The following is a 17,705-nucleotide window of genomic DNA, read 5'->3' as shown; positions in this document are numbered from 1 at the left end:
TCCCCAGTTTGTGGAACGACTTGGGAAGGATTGGGAAATGTATATCCTTGTTAGCAAAGCTGTGTCACTGGAGATGGGGTTTGAGGCTTCAAAGGGCCAAGCTATTCTCAGTTTACACCCCTGCCCCCTGTTTTCTCTTTTCTGGTAAGGATATAAACTCTCAGCTACTTCACCAGTGCCATGCCTACCTGCCTGCTGTTGTGCTCCCTACCATGGTGATCATGGACTCTAACCCTCAGGAACACTGAACCTTAACTGACTCTTCATTCTTTATGTTGCCTTGGCCATGAATAATAAGTAAGACAGGGCTCTACATGGGCATGGCTCAGATTCCACTCCTCAAGTAGAGGAGGCACTGTTAGTCTCTGAGATACCTACCTAAGAGATAACTGGCTGATGTACGCTTTGTAGGTTATGGCTTTGACTCATCCAAGGGAGGCTAAACTGAACAGTATCTTTTCCTCACCAAGAAGGAAAGCATCCTGCAGACACTGGGTGCTTTCTGCGCCTGAGAGATAAAAACTACATGCCCAAGCCTTTTCGTGCCTGGCATGGAATCACTCCTTCTTTGTTCTTCCACAGCAAGCTTACCTGTGGGCCCCTTTATTTTCAGATAGCCAATCTAGAAACTATGTTGACATCCCAAGTCAGGCAAAGAATAGATCTTTGTGCTTCATTTATACACCTGTAATTTACCAAGCTCGCAAGACCTTTGTTGAGTTTTCTTCTTGGTACAGACATTTGCCGGGTCCCCTGTACTCATGGGAAGGCACATAGTTCTAACCTTTGGCATCCTCCCACTGAACACGGGGCTGTAAGAAACCTGGAAATGTTTTATAGAAGCAAAGACACATATAATTGCACCAGTCATAAGAAAACAATTCTAGTTTATAAAAACTCTTGAGGACTGTATTCTGGAAGCTTCCTTGTAAATTCCTCTGTGCTACCTATCCAATTCTAATGGATATGATTCTAAGTCTTCAGTACAATGTTTATGCTATAGGGGGTATGTATTGTATGTGCACATGCATGTATGAGTATGTGTGTGTGTGTGTGTGTGTGTGTGTGTGTGTGTACGTATTTGTAGAAGCCATGGGTCAATGTAAGGTGACTATTTCCCTCTATCTTACCTATTCTTTCTTTGTGAGAAAGTCTCCCACTGAACCCAGATCTCCCTACATAGACTATTAGTGACTTTAGACTCCCTTATTAAACCATTAGAGTGACTGGCCAGTGAGCTCCTGGTATCTATTCTAAGGTCTCCCAGTGTGGGGATTGCAGATATTACATGCATAAGCCTTGTGTGGGTGCCATAAATTAGAACTTGGGTCCTCATGCTTGTGCATCAAGACTTTTACACACTGACCTGTATCCCTGGCCATGTGTTTTAACTAGAAAGCTCATCCTTCAGAAATGGATTTCTTGCCAAGCATTGTGGGAGCTCAGAGGAGGCAAGGACAGGTAGAAGCAGGCAGATCTCTGTGTGTTCAAAGCCAGTCTGCTCTACATGTCCATGCCATCCAGGACTACATAATGATACCCAGTCTCAAAAAAATGAACAAATAGACAACAAACAAACAAACAAAAAAAACCATCTTTTCTTCCCCCAAATCCAGCCAATCACTGTGTGATCCTTCTGTGGAGTCTGTTTTGTAGTCTTCTTTTCAGATGGTCATCAGTGACCCTTGGTGCCATTAGACATTGTTGAAACATCCATTTGCCATGATACGTCAGAATGCTGAACAAGAAGGTCAGGGATTACCTTGTCTGTGGGATTCCCAAACCCAATCTTATGATTTAAGAGTCAAGAACAAAGTGTGCATGCCAATGGCATCTGTGGAGAAGCAAGCCTAGGAAACCTCCTCGGAAGCACAAGATCATGAGATAGCTCATCCAGCCTTTGAGATGGGCTTCCAACATTAGTTCTTCAGTGTGGCTTGTACTCGGCCTAGAAGGCTGTATATTCTAGCCTGAACATTCATTTCCTACAGCTTCCTTTATTGCCCATGGGCTAGGATGCCCTTTAAAAAAATCAATTTAATTTTTAAACAAGTTTCAGGTAACGAGACTTGGAGTGTGCCTCCTTCTGTGTCAATGACACCATCATGTACTAGTCAGGCCTGAGGTCTGTTTGCAACAGCAGGAATCAAATAATACCTTCCATTGTTGTCACTGTCCCCTGAGCCCATGGCCCATGGCAGGACTCTCAACCTTGTCTCGACAGGCAGGTCTAACATTGTCATAGCTTCATGCCCTAGACATGTCTATCTGTTCATTATCACATTATGGCCATCACCATAGTTTAGCTCAATTAAGAGTAATAATGGAAATCCATACTAGCCCTTTTCATTGCTATATATTATGCCTAGATTGTTCTCATTACTCATAATAATCATCACGGAATTTCTTCCCTTCTGGGAGAAGCTGCTTGTCGCTAAGCTTGTGCTTTGTACAGAAGTCACTAAATGGGTGACAGCCATAAATGAAACTAATAGTACACCTTTGACAGATAGGTAATTAGGGTGGCAGGTGCTATGACAATGGAGTCAGGAGAGTAAAGGAGGGCATGTGGTTACAAAGAACCTAGGAAGGGAAGAAGCTGTCAAGTCAATTCTAACGGGACAATGACCTTGATTCTAGGCAGTCTCTTTCATGTTCTTTGTAGATATTAAGTTTAATTCACTACCAAGGATAACAGCAATTCTTTTTTACATTTGAAAGTCTAACAAGTCAAATGTGTTGTGTTTGGAAGGCTCTGTAGAAAGCTACCAAGAGTTACGTGTATGGCTTCACAGATCCAGTGACTTCAGGAAGACACAGAGGGACACAGAAATGGGTCAGGGTGACACACTCACCTTTAATGTTAGTGTTACCATGACTGTCCACATGGCCTCCTCAGCCTCCATGGCTTCCGAAGCTCTTTGTGCTGACTGTCATTTACGGAGATGAAAGTGGTAAAATAAGATGCTGATTATATCAAAATTAATTATACATAGGATTTTTAAAAATCTCAAATCCATCCAGCTAACTTCTATCCTGATTGGAATGCATGCCATTTCTCCACCTCAAAACAGGAAGGCTTTCATGCTATGGGAGTGTTGTTCATAGCTCCTCCATTAAGGCAGCTACTGGGTTCTGTACTTTGCTTTAGGGAAGGCTTTTCTTTCTTTCTTTCCTTCTTTCTCTTTTAAGTCACTGCTGTAGAGCCATGAAATCCGAGCTCTCTAGACTTTAGAAACTAGAAGTTAATTATCAGATGTTATGCCTTTTAAAGTACCCCATTTCTTTGACAGAATTGGTTTTTCATTAAAAAGTTAATTGAAATGTTTTTAAGTGGGATAATTTTTACATCCAACAGGCAGGGCAAATAATTCAGTCTGAGAAAATTGTGACATGGCAGCTATTCCGCACACAGCATTTCCTTTCAAACTCTGATCATTTCTGGGTCATCTTTAAACTCACCTAATACAACTAGCACTTCCTTGATAAGTTCTATCCATTAGTTGGTGGGTGCTGACGCCACGAAAGGCTGAGGATTGGAAAGAGTGCCTAGAGAAAAGGCTGAGCCGAAGCTGCCCTCCCTTCCACCCCCGGTAACCTTGGCTCCAAGTGCTGGCAAGACCAAAGCCCATGGTGGAACAGAGGAAAAAGCCATAGGAGAATAATAAACTAATGCTACAGAAGGACCCTAATGGAAGAGTAGAGATTTTCCTAACATCCAGTAAGCTAAAGAATAGAGGAGATTTGGAAATGAATTCGGCATCTGTTTCCATAAAATCTGTGATTACAGGAACTATCAAAAAAAAAAACCTTTAATGTCCTTCAATGCAGCTTATTTTATGTTAATTGCCTGTAAAGAAAAAAAAAGTATCCTACACACAAAAAGGAAGCCGTGATAGCAGCATCCAGAAGTAACTGTGAGTGAAGGCAGGCAACAGAGGCCATTCCTAAGACTGACACTGACACACTTAATGCAAAATCCTTCTGGCAACTCTACCGTCTTTCAGAGACTAGACAGCCTAGTTGTACAGAGACTCAGGACTCCACCCAGGAGGCCTAAATGCAGAAAGCTGGAATGGTTGAAGTATCTGCAGTTGCTTGGACATCACACAATTTATGGATTTATCCCAACAGCTGAATTTTCTAGGCTGGACAAGATTGGGGAGGTAAACATGTCAAAAGTCCTGTAAAACTCTGCTATAAATATACATTTAAAACAAGCACATGGAACTGCTATCCCTCCATCCCCAGACGCCTTGCTGAATATTAAGTCACATCCTTACTTATAATAGGGAGAGTTTAAAAGGGGAACTCTGAATGGCCTTATTTCTGGATTCCTATAAGAATTTCTCAGAACCCTGTCATGCCTCATTCTTAATTAACCCACTGTGTGCTGCATCATGGTCTTAACCTAGAATCTACAAAGCTGGAATAAACTCAGTAAATGGTCATGAGCTCAAACTGAGTGATTACAAGTTGGCCATCCTCACCCACACACGGAACTTTGTCACTGGTTCCCTTGCGAAGCTGGGAGGCTACCTGTAGTTACCTGTGGAACTCAGAAGCAGGTGAAGCCTACGAGAGACAAGACAGCAAATTCAAGAGACAAACCAACACTTTGCTGCAGAAAGGGACTCTGATGTAGAAAAGACAGAAAGGGACTGCTGACTGATCAGGTGCAAGACAATGATTGTTTTTATTTTGCTTTTTAACTTTTTGAAAAACAAATTTAATACACTATATTTTGATCATGTTTTTCCCTCCCCAATTCTTCTCAGATCCTATCCTACCCACCCAACTTTATTATATTCTCTCTCTCTCTCTCTCTCTCTCTCTCTCTCTCTAAAACAAGGAAAAACAGAACACATGCAACATGCTCCCCAAACAGAAATCATGATCAGCAAGCAAAACCCCACATGGAGTCATGCCTGACAGGGTCCCAATGCTTAGAGGAAGAGGTGAACACAGGCTCCCCCACCTCTAAGGGAGAAGCTGTCTTGATCAACAGCTGCTAGCAAAGGGAAAAATCAGTTATCACCAGTGGAGTCTCACTTGGCACCTTGGACAGGACTTCTAAAGTCCTTTCCTCTCATAGACTGAGACTTGCCCCTTTCCAATTTGCTATTTTGTTGGTTTCAGACATTGAATCTTACCTAATAAATAATTTGGTGCTAGAGATGGCCTCCTTTTTTTTTTTTTTTTTTTTTTTATTATGGCCTCAGTTACATACCAAGTGAGTTTGTCTGAGGCAAACAGGTGTAGCCCACAGCTAAGGGAGAGAGGTGTGAGCCTCCCACTCATCTGTAATTAAGATGAACTCTGAACACACCTCATACTGAAAATGGGCAGTTTCCACCCATTTCTTACTCCACATAGCCTACTAGGACTTCCAGACTCGGTGTCCCTGTTAAAGGAATTGAATGGGGACACCTGGAGTATAGAAGGAGATGCAGGGGCTGGAAAGATGACTCAGTGGTTAAGAGCACTGACTGCTCTTCCAGAGGTCCTGGGTTCAATTCCCAGCAACCACACGATGGCTTAAAACCATCTGTGATGGGTTCCAATGCCCTACTTTTGGTGTGTCTGAAGACAGCTCATATACATAAAATAAATAAATAAATCTTTACAAAAAAAAAGAAAGAAAGAAAGAAAGAGAGAGAGAGGGGGGGAGAGAGAGAGAGAGAGGAAGGAAGGAAGGAAGAAAGAGAAAGAAAGAAAGAAAGAAAGAAAGAAAGAAAGAAAGAAAGAAAGAAAGAAAGAAAGAAAGAAAGGAAGGAAAGGAAAGGAAAGGAAAGGAAAGGAAAGGAAAGGAAAGGAAAGGAAAGGAAAGGAAAGGAAAGGAAAGGAAAGGAAAGGAAAGGAAAGGAAAGGAAAGGAAAGGAAAGGAAAGGAAAGGAAAGGAAAGGAAAAAGGAAAGGAAAGGAAAGGAAAGGAAAGGAAAGGAAAGGAAAGGAAAGGAAAGGAAAGGAAAGGAAAGGAAAGGAAAGGAAAGGAAAGGAAAGGAAAGGAAAGGAAAGGAAAGGAAAGAAAGGAAAGGAAAGAAAAGAAGAAAGAAAGAAAGAAAGAAAGAAAGAAAGAAAGAAAGAAAGAAAGAAAGAAAGAAAGAAAGAAAGAAAGAAAAGTGCATTTCCAAGGGAGGGGAAGGGTCCATAGCTGATAGAAAGGTTGGAAGATAATGGGCCTCACCTTACCTTTACAGGCTATTTTTATAATGTGCTTTCTCACACATTTGCACAGCCCTGGTTCCCCACCCCCACCCCACCCCCACACACACATACTCTGTTACCTGTCTACCTTAGTAAAGGTTCCCAGTCTTCCTTGCTGCCAACTGGCTTCTTCAGATCCTAATTCCACAGCATTCTGGGACCCAGAAAACTTATATAGCTGCCCTCTAATATCCTATAATTCTTGACATGTTCCCCAAACAGAAATCAAAATATGCAAGCAAAAGTCAGTAAACTCCCCCCCCCCACACACACACACACCAGTTTTCAAATGTTTGCGTGTACCCTCATGGACTTCCACAGTGCTAAGTATAACCATACCATTTTAATGAAGAAAATCTAAGGTGTGAAACTTCAGACAGAATACCAGCCTCCTCTGAGAGAACACCATGGGCTGTCCCTGTCACACGGATTCACTCAGAGCAGATTCTTGTTCTTCTTCCATCTCCTCTGATGAGCCAAGATCTAAGAACCTACTTCACATCATCCAAGAAATGATTTGGTGACAAGGATAGATTAATTCTGGACTCTGGTACAGTCAGGATGTTCAAGCTTTTTAGGTGAAAGGGGGCAGCCTTTTCCTGAGACAGCTAACAAAATGACAGATACAGAGCCATTAGCAGCCCGACTCCCAAAGTCTCCCCTGGAGCCTCCTGCTGAGCACAGCAGAGGTAGACCCCTTCCCCACTGAGAACCAATGAGTTCTGTGATGGCCATGTGTCCGGATCCAGCACTCTGGGAAGCTTGGACTGAACTTCTAGCCATGGTACCCAAACACAGCAGCAGCCTGTTCAAGACACTCTTCAGGCATATAATAAAATCTAGACTCTTCAATCCTGACCTAACTCGGAATTTAAAAGTCAATAGATAAAAATCTAAGGGAAGAAAAATGTTTAGATACTTAAGTGTCTTTTAAATAGTAGTATATTCTTTAAGGTGTTCATGATGTATACAAAGTATCTTGATCATCTCCAGCGTCACTCCTCCCTTCTAATACACATAACACATCTCCCTCCGAACTTTGTATCTTTTACAATTCTATTTCTCTTTATTGTTTAAACCCACTGATCCAAATTATTGCATGAGTGTGGGAACCATCCACTGTGACATGGAAATCTTCCAGTAGCTGCACTTCCTCCCCCAGCAGCTATCAACTACCAATAGCTTCTCAGCTAGGGATGAGGGTTCATGAGTCCCTTCCCCCATCCATGCTGGAATTCTTAACTGGCCTGATCCTGTGCTGGTCTTCTGAAAGGAACCACAGCTGCTCCGAGTTCACGTGTGTAACAACCTGGATCCTTAAATGACTATTCTGTTTTTATGTGCACAGGTGTTCTATCTGCATATACATATTTGCACCAGGAGTGTGCCTAGTGCCTGTGGAAACCAGTAGAGGGCATCTGATCCCCTGGGGCTAGAACTACAAGTGATTATGAGCTGCAGTGTGAGGGCTAGGAATTGAGTAGTTCTCTAGAAAAACCACCAGTGCTCCCAACCCCTGAGCCATCTCTTCAGTTCTGACCATTAATTATTTAAAGTACCTCTGCCACTTTGCCACACACTTCTTTTGACACCATTAACCCCTGATATACTACATAATAAGTTCCGCCCCACCTCCCACTCTGCTCTACCCTTCTATCCTGTCATGCTTCAGAGGGAAGCCCTGATTTCCATTCTGTCTCTCCAGCTTCATCTGTATTTTGAAGTCTTCAATGTAACTACCACTGAAGTGTTGGGGAAAATCTAGATATAAAACCATCTTCTCCCATTGGACATCCCCTGGTATTCAGAAGGGGCAGTCATGTGATAGAAATGTATGTGAAAGTCAGCAAGCTGCCTTGGGTGATACTGGACCATTGCCAATATGATATCTGATAGAAAGAAAATGATTGAAGTGTAAATTCAGTCACTGATATTATAACACATATTAAAATACTGTGGAACATGTTTCCCAGGGAATCAAGATGCAGCATATCTCTTTGGACTAGCAGTCCTGGCCAAGCTGTTCACTGAATTGGCTTCTGATTATTTTTCTATTTTCCTTCCTTTCTTTCTTAACCATTACCTCTTCTTCTAAAGGACTACCCCTGGTGTTGTATCTACCCTCCATAGCTAGTTAGAAACTAGCATAACATCATTGCTGAGGTATCCCTTTGTTGGGGGTGTCTCACCTATAGGCCCCTCTCCCTGAAGTCCATCTCATGGCCCTCTAGGGCCCATGGATGGGTTATCAGTACCCAACCTCATTCTGGAAGTGGTAGAGGCTCTGAAACACTTCCCTCCCCTGTGGCAAGCAGTGCTAACCCCTGCCCTCATGACTAGCCTTCACATTTCAGGAGTAGCTCTCTAAACTCTGCGCCCTTCAGACTCCAAGTTCACAGGATTTCCTTGGAGCTCACAGCTTCCTCCCTGTAGGTAGGGATGCACACAGTCACCTCTCAACAGGACATCCCTGCTACTGACTCTGTCTTCTAGAGCTCAGAGATGGGCAAATAGAGCTCACCAGAGCCAGCAGTGGCCTCTGTCACCAGAGCCAGCAGTGGCCTCAGTCACCAAAGCCAGAAAGTGTCCTCTGTCACCAGAGCCAGCAAGTGGCCTTAGTCACCTCTCAGTAGGCTGCATCTTTAGAGGCACTCTTCTTCTTCCTGGTTATTGCTCAAATTTTAAGACACATTAATCACATATTCAGTTTGAGACCCAAGGTAAATTAGTTAATTCTTCAATTGTATAAATGGTTCGATTGGCTTGCATCCTACAACCCCTACCCCAAAGTGTGCCTAATTATTGTAGACATCAAGAAAATAGACAGTGGTCAAAGGGTAGAGATACTATGTGAACAACTTTCCCAAGGACCCTTAGGAGATACTGCATAGCTTAACTCTTATTTGCCAGTTGATTCCTAGAGAAATGTCATGCCAATTAGAGGGACTTTCTATGCATAGAAACTTGTTTTCCTTCCCCCTTGGTTCTTGGTTAATCTTCTGTGTAAATGGTAAAGCAAGCAGAGCTGCATAAGAAATATTTTTTTTCTGATTTAACCACATTCCCTGCTGTGGGCAAAACATAAATAAAATGTGTATTTTGGAAGGAAAGACTAATTACCCCTTGTATGCAGACTGAGTTGTAACTAAAAGCTGTGTGCTCGCTACAGAAAAATCTTTGTGTGTGTATAATGTTTTGTTGAATGTTCAATAAAGGCATTGTTATGATATCCACATCCCTAAGCCTTAACAAACTAAGTTGGCAACAACAAACCTTTGGGATTTCACACAGTGCACTCCCGTATGGTCTCAGGATTGGATTTCCTCCTCTGATTGCGGTTTACAAAGGAAAGAGCCAAATTCTCTCTGAACTTCTGGAAGTCTAGGCATGAATGCTTTGTGAGGGATGAGAGCAGTAAAATGCCAACATGTCTGCCCAGGTGTGCACTAAGTGTGTGCATAGTACAGCTGCTGAGAAATCCCTGCAGGGGCCCAATCATTTCCTGATGTCAGTCCAGAACAATATACCTGCAAGCTAAATATCTGACTGCGAACAAGCCTCTGATACCTTTCACTGGGGGGTGATGGGATTTAGTAGACAATAAAGAGATGTTGTTAAAATGGTTTGATAGTGGTGCTAATGTTCCCACCCCCCACCCCCTTCACAGCCGACCCAGCCCCTTCAGGTGGTTGCAGCACGGAGCAGGAGCAAGAGAGCCCTTTAGAGTTGGTTGTTCATAACTGAGTACATGGAGTGTGAAGAATCAGAATGGAGTTTGGAAGTGAGGAGCTTAAGCCTTTTCCTATCCTGGTCTGGTGCTATGGCCTCTGTGTGCCCCAACCCCAGCCGCACCTGCCTCTTGTGGCTTCTCACAGAACAACAGTGAGCTGTCTTGGTCTACAACTCTGATGTCCCTTCAATTTGGCTTTATGTATTCAATGCCTTGGTATTAAGTGCACGAAGGTTCAGGACTATCTTAGCCTCTTGGTGAGCTGACCTCCTTGGCAGTGTCAAATCGACTTCTTCATCCTATCATTCCTAAAATGTTTTATTAATGAATCTATTTCGTGTAATATTAATTTTGGTGATGTTACTTAGAGAATACTTTACTATTATTATTATACTTTTTGTTGGATATTGTTTTCTTATCAGGTGGAATAACTTTGTGTTTAACTCAGGGGCTCAACCTCATTTGCTTGATGTGACTATTGCTGTGATTAGGTTAAATGTGGAATCCGTGCTCCTTGGTTTTAAATGTCTGGCCGGGCTCCCTGCCCTTCTTGCTCTGTTCTGACCTCCTTCGAATGGCTTAAACCTTTTTGTGATTCCCATCTTCATCTCTCCTTTTTCTTTTATGATCTACTAAGTCCAGGCAATGCTGCCTATATGTGTGTGAAAGGGTACTATTTCTTTTGAGTTTAAGAAGTACTTCTATGCCTTTTACCTCCCAATTTAATCTCTTTTATCTATGAAGCTGTAACATTGCTGTAAGATAATTATAAAACCACCTTACTGACTTTGCAGAAAACCAATCCTCATTGATTATGGGTCACTTAGGGTATACACACACACACACACATATATATATTATATATAATTATTTTTTCTGTGACTCATGACTTCTCTATTTTGGAATTCCTAAAGGTATTTTTATAACAGCTTCATGAAGAGGTCATTCACACAGCACAGATCTAATGCTTTCAAAGTGGGCAGTTTCATGGGTTTGATGTGTTCACTACATCCTGTGACCCTTACCTTTTTCTAACTTGAGAATAATTGTGTCACTCTAAAAGGAAAATCGTCACCTGCTTGCTCTCTTTGCCCTTGACAACTCATATACTTGCTGGCTATGCATTGTCTATCCTGGACAGTCAATGAAAGATCATTAAGTGACAACCTACAGTAGGCTTCTTTCACTGAGCAATGCATTTTCAAGACCTGCTTACAGTGCAGCCTTTAGCAGTCCTCCAGTCTTCTCTGTGGCTGAGTGAACTTCATGGATGGTGCATAACACATTTTATTTATTCACTCATCTACGTAACAATGCTTATGTTGTTCATATACACCAAGTTTCTATTGGATGTCATTGGGGGCAGTGCTTGCTTGAGTGGTAGATATTCTAAGTCCTATAAATATTCCTTACTTTCGCTCTGAGATGTGGTTACCAAGTAGTCATTTCACCTTCTCAGTTCCTGATTTTGTGACCTGTTAGACCAGACTAGACTACTGTTGAATCCTAAGCTACATATTGCTCACTTCCTAGGTAAGAGCCTATGCATTAACTCAGTGCCTTAATGTCTAGTGTCGGGAGCAGGTACCGTTCTCAGTCCTTGTTGAGTGCTGAGTTCTGACCTTGACACCTTTCAGATGACTCCTCTCCTGCCCTGGGGAGTTTCCGCTCCCATATGTGTGCAAATCTGCTCACCAAACAGTACCTACATAGATATTCTATATTCCTCAGATCTCAGGAATCCCCTCCGTGTCCAGATTTTTCACTTCAGGTCCTCAATTCTGTCCTTTCAGCTTTCTGAGGCTGACAAGTTCCTCCTGCCCCTTCCCTGAAACCCCTTTCAAAATTAAACACCCCTGAAGGTGCAATCAGCCTTGATGGCTGCGGTCTCTGAGACATTGAGACGGTCCATTAACCAATGAACAAACCTTTAAAGCACTGTCCTGTTGTATTCTGTGTTTTTTGATCACCAACAATAAAGGGTCTTATTGCTCCTGGGGTGGGTGGTCATCAAAGGTGTTAGAGGGTGACATAGGCTGTGGACCACCTAAATTTACCAATTACAGTTCACACTGAAAATTCAGCCCTTTAGGGGGCGCCTGGTGATGTGGGCTTCATCTGGTCTGATCACCAATACCTTAGTAAACCTTCTTTTAAGAAACCATAGTGCCACTTGCTTCTGTGGGTGATGAAATGTTTCTCTCTCTTCTCACAGGTCATCAGCGAGTTTGAAGCCTCCCCTGACTCATTTTCCTACAGAATCCCTAATCTGAGTCGGAATCGGCAGTATAGCGTCTGGGTGGTGGCGGTGACTTCCGCCGGAAGAGGCAACAGCAGCGAGATCATCACCGTGGAGCCCCTAGCTAAAGGTACACCAGCCATTTGAGCCTCAGTGGAAAGGCCTATGGCCAACCACAGCTCAATGGTTGTTAGGCCCGTGGTTTATCTAAAAGGAAGCTTGTTGGCATCATGTGTCCGCTGGTCAGGCCAGGCTCTTTTCACCAAGCAGAAAAGAGGCTTCCCTAGTGGTGAATGCAGTACTAAGGGCTGATGGCTACACCGCTAAACATGTCTGGAAGAATTACTGAAAGTCACTACCTGCCATTTTTTCCAAGGAAGCGCTTCTTCAATCCAAATCAGGTTCATATTTATAAAAAGAAATATACCAGGTTCACGGTGTATGGTATTAAAAATGGTATAAATGTAAGAAAATCATTAGTTGTTGAAGTAGCTAGTTTTCATTGCTATGATAAAACACAATGACCAAGCAGCTTTGTGGAAGAAAGAGTTTATTTTGGCTTACAGTTCCAGAGAGAGAGGAGAGAGAGAGAGAATGAATAAGGGTGGAGATGCATCGCAGTATACAGCCAGAGCAGAAAGCTGAGAGATCCGATCTCAAACCACAAACATAAAGCAGAAGGACTGAACCGGAAGTGGGGTGAGGCTATGAACCCACAAAACCCACCTCAGTGGTGTCCTTCCTCCAGCAAGGCCCAACTTCCCAAGGGTCTGATAAATTTCCCCAAACAGCACCTCCAACTGGGGACCAAAGATTTCAAATCATGAGTCTGCGAGGGACATTTCTCATACAAATCACCACACCACATGGTTCATTTATAGAATGCACCACACCCACACCCACACACACACACAACCTTAAGTAGCAGTGAGACTCGAGCCAGCCAGGAACAGATTCCTGTGTATCAGTCTGTTGCCTTGCCCCATTGTGGTAGTAGATACATCCTTCAGAAGTAGGCACTACCATGGTGTTCTTACTGGTGATTGCTGTCAGTTTCCAAAGTCCAACTAGATGAGCCTTTGCAATAAGCCTGCTTCCATGACTTACAATTCCAGTTCTATAAGCAATGCCTCTTGACTCTGGATTGGCAAGATAGTTCCATTATCACGTATAAGGAACCTACAAAAACAAAAACCAATCATTCAAAGGTTCTGACTTTACCTCCACAAGTGCTTGGTAATGTGCTTGTTGATTTGGTAGTAGAAAAACGGGCAGCTTTAAAATGGCGAGGAAGGAAGAAAATGCTGCAGATTCAAATACAGGAAGGTAAAACATCGTTTAAAAAGTAAATTGGAGGAGTTCTTATGTACTGGACTCTTTAGCCATGATACCCACACAACTGCAGGGGTTCATGTGTATTGGACTCTTTAACCATGATATCCACATACCTCCTAACACCAAGAGAACAGTGGAGTCTGGGGGAAACATCGTCTATAAAGTCTGTCCTGTGGGATAAATGAGGCTCTACAACCAAACACATAGGACAGGAAGAATCCCTTCAGGCACCTCCTGTCTGTGACGGCCAGAGTGAAGTAGCAATGATACTACAAAGTCAAACAAGGCTCAGCTGAAAACAGGCTCCTTCCATAGGGTGGGACCTATCGGGAGAGATTGTACTGTGGTATGTCATATGTCACAGGAGTGGCAGCGTGCTGTTCAGTGGTGAAGCCTAGTATGCTTAGGACCCTGCACTTGATCCCTGGCACAAACTTGATCTCACTAAACAAACAAATAAGTAATAATTTAAAAGGCCCAGTATACATTAGATACACTAATGTAGATACACTACACTTAAGATACTTAGCTCGGGGGAGGGGGGATTGACTATGGGAATCACATCTTCCTAAACCTCAGCAGTGAGGCAGGGTCACACAGGGCTTCCCTGCCCTCTTCTTTTGCCAATATAAATTCCCAAGCTCTGAACCATGCAGGGGTCCCAGCAGCTCTGGTCCACTTTGTGTAGATCCAGAGTTGGATAGAGGCTCCCTCCTTGTGATCTCTATGCCTGAATCTAGCCAGCCTGAGCTCCTACAAGGAGAACCTGCCCCTCCTTTCTGCATCCCCTAGCCTCCATTGCATGTGCAAGCCTGCTGGCTCAAATAAAGAAGAGCAGCCTCTGCCTTGGGGTTTGTGCACTAGGAAGTGGCACCCGGTAGATTGGCACATGTAGGGGTTGTTTTCCTCAGAAGAACTAAGGCCTGGTGTCTACCAGTCCTGATAATCAATGATGGTAGTGGTATTGGGTGAATCACTGTCCTAAGCCAAATGGCCACAGAATGGTCCCCTTTCCTTAATATATGTAAAGAGCAAGCTATGTGGGGAATTGGGCAAAATATCATACAGCTGGTAAATAGCTTTTATCCAGATTTACTTCTTCTGGCCATTGGACCTTATGTTTTATGTTGTCTATTCTCTCAGATATTAAAAGTATATTTTAATGTGCAGTTTGGGGGCCGAGACAAATCGCTTCATAAAGTGCTCTGAAAAATAATCACGCTCAGAGAAAACACGGCTTGGAGTTGCTTGGCTTATGGAATGTCGAGTGTTTAATATACTGCTCATATTTGGTTAGTAGAAGAAAGGCTGCGGTGGGGACTTTCAGCCATGAGCATGTCCTTACAAGGCAGATCTCTTATAAGGCAGATGCCAGAGAATAGCATTGACAGCTGCAGTGTTAATTAGCTCTGGGGGGCTGCTCTGTTGGGGAGGTCACCTTGGCTCTGTGTAAACAGTCTTCTCTTTGGTGTTGTAGCTCCTGCACGGATCCTCACGTTCAGTGGGACAGTGACTACTCCATGGATGAAGGACATCGTCTTGCCTTGTAAAGCTGTTGGAGACCCATCACCTGCCGTAAAATGGATGAAGGATAGGTAACCAGCAACCCAATGTATGCCTCTTTGTGAGCCCTTAGCCAATACCTCAAGCAGCCTTGTGGACATCGGTGTGCAAAGAGTGTTTCTTGTAGTTCATGCTAGCTCCAAATTCATGGTATATGATTAAGGGTGATATTAAGTTTCTGTCCCCCCACCTCCATTCTCCTGGTGTTAGGATAACAGGCATATGCCATCATGCCCAGTACATTTGGTGCAAAGCATCAAACCCAACACTTCACGGATGCTAGGCAAGCACTCTACCAACTGAGCTACATTCCAACACCTACTTTATGACAGTAATAGAAGCTGAAGAAACCCAGCGCTCCACTGAAACGAGGCAGAAAAATCAGTCCACACGTACTTTTGAGCATGCCAACTGTATCAGGGGAAATTGCTTTAAAGCATGTGGTTTTGATCATCTGTATGTGTATCAGTCTTCTATTAATCCAGACCCTGAAATTCAGGAAAACACTTGTGAGGAAAGGAACCAGACCAACCAAGCATCACTGTGGGAGTTTGCTCTATATTACTGAGGAATGGAAACTAGGTGTTCAAGTTATCAGGAACTTTACTAGCTCTCTCTTTCTCCTCTTCCTCTCTCTCTCCTCTTCCTCTCTCTCCTCTTCCTCTCTCTCTCCTCTTCCTCTCTCTCTCCTCTTCCTCTCTCTCTCCTCTTCCGCTCTCTCTCTCTCTCTCTCTCTCTCTCTCTCTCTCTCTCTCTCTCTCTCTCTCTCTCTCTCTGTCTGACATAATGGACAATCTAACCTAAGGCATAAGCATCAGGAAGGAACTTATTTAAGCAATGGAATTCGGGGGTTGGAGAGATGGCTCAGTACTGACCTTGCAGGGGACCTGAGTTTTATTCCTAGCCCATACAAGTTGTGAGATACTGGATAGTGCCTCATAACTGCCTGTAACTCCAGCTCTGGAGGGATCCAAAAGCCTATTGCCACCATGTGCACCCCTCTGCCCACCAACACAGAACTTAAGTAAAGTAAGAGAACACAGTTCCATGTAGATCCAGCACTTGAGAGGCTAGAAGCAGGAACATTGCCAGTTGCAAGGCCAACATTCTGGGCTACATAGCAAGACCCTGACTTGAGAAAAAGAAATGAAACCCATTAGGACTTGCCTAGCGGAAAAAGCTGGTTCTCCATGCTCAATATTGATTACTATAATAATAAACCCAAAAGAGAAGGGAAAGAGGATATGATGAGTCCTGTTCACGTGTCTCTTAAACACGCTTTATCTCTATGCAGGGGAAGAAATTAAGATATAAATAGAGGCTGAACATCCACTAATAGTCATGGAGATTTAAAATAGCGGATTCAGAAGGGTGCCTATTTTCAAACAAAAGCACTTACAAGCATAAATGATGGAAATAATGGGTTGGACCCAGCAAGCAATTTTCTCATTGCATTTTAAGTTGGTTAATCCAAAGCAAATTCATAAGCTCCCTGGGTCAAGCTGGCCCTCTGTCTTACCTAGGAGTGACTCCAGAGGTCATGATGACAGACACCTCTTCACAGGAGGGTCAGCTCCATGCTCCCTCGAGATGCCATCTTACCCTGTGCATGTCAAGTTCATTAAGAACTGTGATTTTAAATTGATTTTAAGTCTGTAAGAGATCACAAAATTTGGTTTGCCATGCATGATTTTGTCAAGCTGGCCCCTCTACCAGAAAGAGAGTGTCTCACAGTTGCCACAGGGAGAAAATCTCCAAAGCCAGAGCTGGGGGAGGAAGGAGAGACATGTTAGATTTGACAATAGTCACAACTTTTGGCCAATAATTAACAAGATTCCTGGCCATTGACACAGAATCTAGCCTTCTGCATGATAATCTTTCTTTTAATCTCTGCTAGTCAATGGCTTGGTCACATAATCAGAGCACAGTTATTTCATAATGCAAAAATAATTGAGGTTACAATTTCCTGTTTGCTCCAGAGAAAGGCTTGATGCTTCTTGGTGACCTCAGCTAATGTGGTTATAATTTCTCTAATCTGTGCATTTTTCTTCCTGTGAGGCAGTAACGGGACACCCAGCCTGGTGACGATTGATGGCCGCAGGAGCATCTTCAGCAATGGGAGTTTCATCATTCGGACGGTGAAAGCAGAGGACTCTGGCTATTACAGCTGTGTTGCCAATAACAACTGGGGATCAGATGAGATCATATTAAATTTGCAAGTACAAGGTACAAAGCCCAGTGCCTCTTAAATGATCTTTAAGTATGTGTGCCTTACATGCAGATAGCAAAATTAAGCCAACTCAAAAATTGCTATTTTCATTTTATAAAACAGCATATTTATTTTGGAAAATATAAATTGAACAAATCAAAGGACACATTATTTTTTCTCACATATAAGATGTCTAGTCTATTATTTCTATCTGTGAGCACCTCTGAAAAAGTCCTTCGTGGTCAATTTATGCATGGTTTACATACACATGTGTGACCAGTACAGCATTAAGGGAAAGGAGCACTGAATGTTATAATTTATGTCTGCTAATTAAATCAATAAACAATGAAATATCTTGTATCAACTACAAAGTTAAATAGCATGACAAGAGGCTTAGAGTCTCGGCTAGTCATCGATTCACTG

At 42.9% G+C, this 17,705-nt stretch overlaps 1 protein-coding gene across 2 annotated transcripts in view; it reads left to right on the top strand.

Moving 5' to 3' along the window:
* Nucleotides 1–17,705, top strand: part of Dscam (DS cell adhesion molecule) — a 580,573-nt gene that overhangs the window by 504,114 nt on the left and 58,754 nt on the right. For both annotated transcript variants that reach the window (XM_085832094.1, XM_021184771.3), the window contains exons 21-23: nt 12,152–12,305; nt 14,988–15,105; nt 17,136–17,299. In XM_085832094.1, coding sequence (XP_085688220.1) covers nt 12,152–12,305; nt 14,988–15,105; nt 17,136–17,299 — 436 coding nt within the window. The remainder of the gene's footprint in view (nt 1–12,151; nt 12,306–14,987; nt 15,106–17,135; nt 17,300–17,705) is intronic.

The sequence above is a fragment of the Mus caroli genome, unplaced genomic scaffold, assembly GCF_978045245.1.
Source record: "Mus caroli unplaced genomic scaffold, Mus_caroli_1 scaffold_17, whole genome shotgun sequence".
Taxonomy (NCBI): Eukaryota; Metazoa; Chordata; class Mammalia; order Rodentia; family Muridae; genus Mus; species Mus caroli.
Note: the sequence above shows the minus strand (reverse complement) of the source record. Positions and strands in the feature narration are given on the sequence as shown.